Raw genomic sequence first — 6,697 nt, 5'->3', positions numbered from 1 at the left:
CGCTGCTGGGACTTAGTGCTGCCGCTGGTGGTCAAAAGCTATACCGGAAATATTTCTTCGCTTTTTAAACAGCTTGTGTTTTCATTATTCTTCAGGGCGTCTCCGTTCTTTTTACCGAAAAAAAGTTCATTCAAACTCAAAATGTAAGAACATGAGCTTTTTTAATTTTTTTTTTTGTTATTATTTTTTTTTTTAAATAATGAACAATGTATGAAATCCCTCCATTATTACAAACCTCTCACATGGCTCCCTGTTTGAAACACGCTAATTCTCACATTCTACATTTAAGTCTGCTGCAGCTTTGCATATTTTATTGCCTTTTCAAAGAAAACTTAATTGTTTTTAAGACTTCCCAGCAGCTACACATACTGTAAACTGCATGTAGCATTGAGCTTAAACTACTATAAATGCTGCTTGTGTATTGGCTGCGTCACTTTTTTGTTCACTTACTAACTATAAAGTGTCGCTACTTTAAAAAGATGTCTGTTGTAATAGTTGTAAACTCCTTTATTTTTCTACAACATGTTGTATTATTGATATAAAAGAAACAGTGTCTTTCTGTTAACTAAAAGTTGCATTAATTACAAAGTTGGATGTATACATGTATAACACAAAAGCAATAACACAAAAGCAATATAATGTAGTAGTACATAAATAATACAAATGTGATACTGTATGTACATTATGATATGTTGTTTGTGTTTAATAAAGTTGATGTCTCATGTCTCCAGCTCCAGTCCCTTCCATGACTTTGCTGCGTTCCTCTTATACTGTTCCAGCTCCTAAAAAACAGAGAAATCAGAATGACAGGGAATAAGGAACATAATTACCAAATCACACTCCACAGGGCAGAAATGTACGCAAGCTCAACATGAAGGTTTTTTTTATCCTCCGCAGAAACAAATGCAGACACAGGGCACAGATAACGTCACATTTATAACACTGACGACGTGTCATGCACTTAGATGAACACTGCAGAGACTCCAAACACTGAACACTAATTTAAAACGATGTATAATATGATGCATTTAGACTTTTCTTACTTACTCTCTGCAAAGCTTTCTGACACAGAACTCACAGGGTCAACCGGTCTCAGATTGTGCCTCTATAATAAGGAGATATGTCACCTCGAGCTTCTACGTTTTATGTGGAAGCAACTGAAAAATGTTTTTTTAATTGAAATCTTTAACCCAGATCCTAGAAAGGCCGTCAAAACACCAGCCTATTTTGTAAAATGACAAGATTTTTCCATAATTTAACCTCTGGGAAAACAGATACTTAGTTGTGTGACACAAATGCAATAATAAATGAAAGTCCAAGGGTACACAAACAGGTGGATTAGAAGAATATTTAGCATGGTTATCAGTTTACAGTCGGCCCTGACATGAATGTATGTCTGCCTCAGGTTGGATAAACCTTTAACCTGTTCTTCTAATTGGTTGCTCAGGCTGTATCACGTTATGTACCGTCCAATGGCAGAGCCAGTTCACAAGCATCAGTCACAGATAACGGTGTGTGATTTGTGCGTGTGACCAACAGGTTACTGCAGTTCAAGTGCCAGAGTGGCAGAAGGACAGACTGACCTGAAGACCACTAATCTCTGAGTTTATGGCCTCGAGAAATATTACCGCTTGTTAAGGAGATCATGACTGAAACATGACTTCACACGGGCCACTGAAGGACAAAGGGTTACTCTGGAACATTAACCTGGTTTAACACAAGTGTGGAGCAGAGTGCACACGACAGTTGACGTCTGTGACAAATAAGGAAGATGCACACAACCAAGAAAATCAAAGAATTACTTATTTGAATAACATAATGGGATTTAAATTAAGAATGGCATGTGTAGTCTCTAGGTTCCACAGTGTAAGTGGGTGCATGTGTGGAAAAACGGGGAGTGTAATGTGTCAACTAACAAAACCGTATGGTTGTCTCAGGGACAGAAGCACTGAGCTCACAAAGGCTGTTTAAGAAGGAGCACTGGTTCTTCAACAAGTGCAAGTTATATTTAATTCAACTTAGTTTGGCCAATAGAACAGCATCCATTTATGTTCTTCACATGACAAAAGACAGGATGTCTGAACACTGACATTTGTCAGGTTCCAAATAGTTATTATGACATTTAAATCTTCAAGGTCTCTTCATCAGGCAAACATCTGTACAAACATATGTAAGAGGGAGTGAGAAACTTCCTCACTGTATATGTCTCCCCCTGGTGCCAACACCTAGAAATAAGACGGAGTGGTTTCTCCAAATGCGTATTCTGCGTGTTTCTCTTTATTGTTCATTTGTGTGTAAAAAGAAAAACTAAAGATTTTGCACCTCATCATGTGATCCCCTAGTAAGAAAACTGTTAAAGAAAACTATTGTTACAGAATAAGAATGATTACCTTTTTGACAACATCAACCAAAAGTGAAAATGTAGAAGCTTCAAAAAAGTAGAAATCGTAGCAGAGGAGTTGTATTAGATTGCATATTTCAGAGTGGCCTGATGAAGACTTCACAGTTTAAATGTTGCAATAAGTATTTGAGCGCTTAAAAATGTGAGTGTGTGGACATTGGGAGCCTTCCAACATTAATACTACCATACTATATAGCATGCCAGAAAAAGATTTAGTACACCTGGATGTCACACTACAACGGCTGGATTTTTCAGTGTGTGCAAGCTAACATGCTTTTCTGGACATTCTGACCCACAATCCTCTGTGCAGTTATGTTATATAAGTTGCGTTGTCTGCATAATTATAAAGAAGCTTGAGCCAATGAGGCCGTACAGGCAGCTTATTTCGCTCTGCAGACAATCAAAGCTTAAGACACATAATGACGACAAAGTAGCATGATCAAGTTGGATGCATACTGCATGAAAGAGTACATACTTTGTGAGGGCAGCTGCAGTATGTGCTTGAAGAAAAAATAAAAGTGTGTGATTTGGAATGCACCTGTACCCCACAAGGACTTAACATGCACACTGTGTCCACTTTATTGTTTTAATGTGATTCACTAAACCAAAAGTAGAGTGCTTGTATTGTATATAAACTTCTCTCAAAAGAAATTAAATCATTATTAAACTCTTAGGCGGCCTGTTTAGGTCCATACCACATGGATGCAAATGTCCTGAGCAGGTAGTCCCTGGTTTGACTCCTGGTTGGCTGGATCATTCCCTGCATGTCATTCCTCTATTCTCTTTCCCTACATTCTGTCTCCTTCTCCATACCCAATAAGATAAAGGCAGAAAAACGTCAAAAAATAAATAAAACTTTGGCACTCTGGAGCATATAGTTCGTGGCCTGTCGCGTCAGGATGTCTTAAGACAAAGCAGCAGTGACAAAACAAAAGCCACATTATACAAGCAATGATGAAAAGTTGGGCTGTCATTAAAGCTAACTTCTTTATCAACGAGAAAGACTATCTCAATATCATAGATATATTGATATACAACCCTGCTGCTCCAAGGAAGGTTACAGGAGGTCATTCCTCCCGACAGCAATAAGACTTTTTAATGCTTTAATTTAAACACAACATCATTTGCACATTTCTGTATCTCTCTCATATATTCTTGTAAATTTGTTGACTTTTTCTATATTATATTTTCTATATTTTTATCTTGTTTTATTTTACCTTCATTTTATACCCTACCCTATATTCTGTGTTGTCTTTTTGCTTTGTTTACCCCTTTGTTGAATATTGCTGCTGTAGCAACTGACTTTCCCTCTGGGATTGACAAAGTCAGTCTCAGTCTATATTATCTTCATAAATACTTGCTACGCTTTCCCTTAAGGACAAACCATAGAGTCACTAAACACAGACAAGAGAACAGAAATTTAGAAAAGCAATACCTATAGGTCATGACACTGGTTGCACTAATGTAGTCTGTCAAAAATCTTAGGTGAATCATGAGCTTTGTCAGCATATTACCAGAATGTAACCTGTGAGGATGTGTTACCTGGTCTTTCTGGGCTCTCATGGCATCAATCTGAGGCTCACTGTACTGTGGGTCTTTGCCTGGATCCTTTAGCTCCTTCTGTTCACTGGTACTCTGCAACGACAAAGTCAGTCAGACAATCAGAAACGAAGAAAACAGAAAAACTGTCCATATTCATGTCAACGTGGATAATAAAAAGAAATAAAGCATTCTATCCAAAACATCAGTGTTATTTTGCAGAACTGATGGAGATGAAAGTGTCTCCAGAGACTGAACTACCTCCTGAGGGAAGACACGCTCATACACCTTCTTCCAGAGGTCCTTTGGGTTCTTTGCATGCAGAGAAGTTATGTCCACATCAGCAGAGGGAGGGGAGCCTAAGTTAGTAGGAGAATTATCTTAAAACCAATATCACTCAGATCTTTTTCATGTCAGCAAATGTCAAAACAAAAAGTAGCTCCAAATCTGGTGTATGTCTTATAACACAGCACGTGTTTAAATGCGTTACTGCCTTTGATCACTGTGTGGCGCCGTTCTCACCTATTTGGCTGAAGGTGTCAGAGCCGGCTGGAATGATGAGAGGCTTGTTGGACTCACACGACACAGTTTTCCTGATTACAATGTTAGAATAAGAAGAAAAACACACAAAAAACTACATCACTAAACCAACAGCAGAGTAACATTTACAAAACGTAGTTTGTTGCCATATTTTATGCTCTTTATCCATTTCTATCCATTCGGGTAGGCTAAATATGCAACCCCTCTGTATACAGCAGTAAAACCTAACAGCGATTAACAGCAGACTACAGCATTCAGCATGATTCTGCAGTTGAATCAACACCTCTCTAAAACTGCTTCAACAAAAATTGAACATTATGACATTCATAATTGCAAGACTGCTGTATTAGACTGCACTACTTTCAGCCAGGCGATCCCAATAAATAGACTACTCAGAGTATTTACCACTATATATTCATTTGGAGGTGTCTCTTGAAAAGCTCTTGTAAATACAGTGCATATGTTAATCCCACAATGTCTCAAGATCCTGTAAAATAGAGTCCAGAGTCCTAATCTGAAATGAAACTAGGAAATCTACCAAGTATTAGTGCTAGTATTGGAATAACTGTGTTCTAAAAATAACTAAAATGCCAGTCCCAGACCTCATTCACTACTACTTAGGGCACAGTGTTGTGTTATCCTCCTTACCCTCTGTCCAAACCGAAAGCCAGGTGTGAGAAGAAGCTCTTGGTTTTTGACACAAGACTCTCTGATTTGATGCTGGTGAACTATTGAAGAGATCAGACACAAAAACAGAAAACGTAACTGTCTGACTGAATTCAGTGAGCAAATGCAACAGAGAACATTAAAAAGTGCACACTGCAGTATGTTTAAATCAAAACCTGTGATAGATGTAAACATGCCACCTGTAAAGTAAAAGCATACTCACAATAAGAGAGGCAGCGTAGTAGTGGGCAACAAAGCGCAGTGTTTTGCTGACCACTTTCTTCTTGTCAGAGTCAAATTCCTGCAACACAGATGGAAAAACTCTGAATGTGTTGCACAAATTACAGCAGGAATTAACAAGAAAATTAATAATTGTATACGCACAAAGCTTTAAAACAACTTCTTTGTCTTCAAAAAATAAAAACTTTTAAAGTGCGCAAATAAGAAGTTGAAATATGTCAATTAAGAGACCAACGACAATGTAGCACTGAAGCATGTGTTTTACCTGAAACATGTCATACTTGCTGCCAATGATGAGCAGAGGAACAGGGAAGGGGCTGATCAGCTCTCTGTCCTGAACACAGACTCACAGTTAACTCAGGATATATGCAATAGCTTACATTGATGAAAAAGGAACAGCTCTTTATCGACAAAAATCTTGTTCTCATCTCTTCTTTTGACTTTGTTTACACTTTGAGGTGAGATTTGTTGTTTCCTTCTATTAATAAGCTTGTGTTCATCATGTTGGTTTAGTGTTGGTAGTATTTTTATTTGAATTTGGGACATGTAAGACTTTGTAGGACCCTGAGGTGTAAGTAGTTCACACAACTAAAAATCATTTCACATAACGGTCCGATATAAAGTTCACACATGAAACGGCAACTGTAACAAGCTGAGGTCTTACAGGATAGTCTTTAGGTAAGACACGAGCTGCTGAGTGGGCAGGCGTCTGGTGTTTGGCTCCAGGTTTGGACTTCTCTGCTTGCTGTGACTGAGAAAACACTTTTTCCAGCTGACCTTGTGCTGCCTGCAGCAGCTTCTCCATGGTTCCCCACAGAACATTGGGTTTAGACAGGTCCAGAATGAGGATGACAGAGAGAGACCTGGGAAACAAGAAGGATGCTGTAGCAGGATATTTAACTGAAGGTGTGACACTGAAGCAATAAAAATAAAACACCCTTCCTTTACTGGTATGACACTGCCATTAAAGCCATACTGATTTTAAAAATGCATGTGATAGTCTGAACAAAAACAATTATTCACACTGTAAAGATGTCAAATATTGCCTATTATCCGAACAACACAACTGTGAATGAGACTACAAGTCCTCAGAGATGAATGTGAGTGAGGTACCTGATGCTGACAGGAGTGATGGGGATCTGGACCAGGTCTGACAAAGACGTCCCTCCTCCCAGCTCCCATATGTGGGCTATGTCTTTGGGCTGAAAGACGAAACCACATGGCTATCAGTTTAACTATGCAAGCTTCACATAATTTATAATAGCAAACACATTGTACATTTCAGCAGCATTTACAATAGAAAACAGGGAT

At 38.4% G+C, this 6,697-nt stretch overlaps 1 protein-coding gene across 1 annotated transcript in view; it reads right to left on the bottom strand.

Moving 5' to 3' along the window:
* Positions 1-489: 489 nt before the first annotated feature.
* dync2li1 (dynein, cytoplasmic 2, light intermediate chain 1) overlaps positions 490-6,697 on the bottom strand; it is a 7,448-nt gene continuing 1,240 nt past the window's right edge. The window contains exons 5-13 of the mRNA XM_008293351.1: positions 6,500-6,609; positions 6,051-6,249; positions 5,652-5,720; positions 5,370-5,447; positions 5,129-5,208; positions 4,463-4,533; positions 4,202-4,299; positions 3,944-4,036; positions 490-782 (exon numbers count right to left, since the gene is read on the bottom strand). Of these exons, the coding sequence (XP_008291573.1) occupies positions 720-782; positions 3,944-4,036; positions 4,202-4,299; positions 4,463-4,533; positions 5,129-5,208; positions 5,370-5,447; positions 5,652-5,720; positions 6,051-6,249; positions 6,500-6,609 (861 nt within the window). The 3' untranslated portion in view covers positions 490-719. The remainder of the gene's footprint in view (positions 783-3,943; positions 4,037-4,201; positions 4,300-4,462; positions 4,534-5,128; positions 5,209-5,369; positions 5,448-5,651; positions 5,721-6,050; positions 6,250-6,499; positions 6,610-6,697) is intronic.

The sequence above is a fragment of the Stegastes partitus genome, unplaced genomic scaffold (genome assembly GCF_000690725.1).
Source record: "Stegastes partitus isolate 25-593 unplaced genomic scaffold, Stegastes_partitus-1.0.2 Scaffold876, whole genome shotgun sequence".
NCBI classification, from domain to species: domain Eukaryota; kingdom Metazoa; phylum Chordata; class Actinopteri; family Pomacentridae; genus Stegastes; species Stegastes partitus.
Note: the sequence above shows the minus strand (reverse complement) of the source record. Positions and strands in the feature narration are given on the sequence as shown.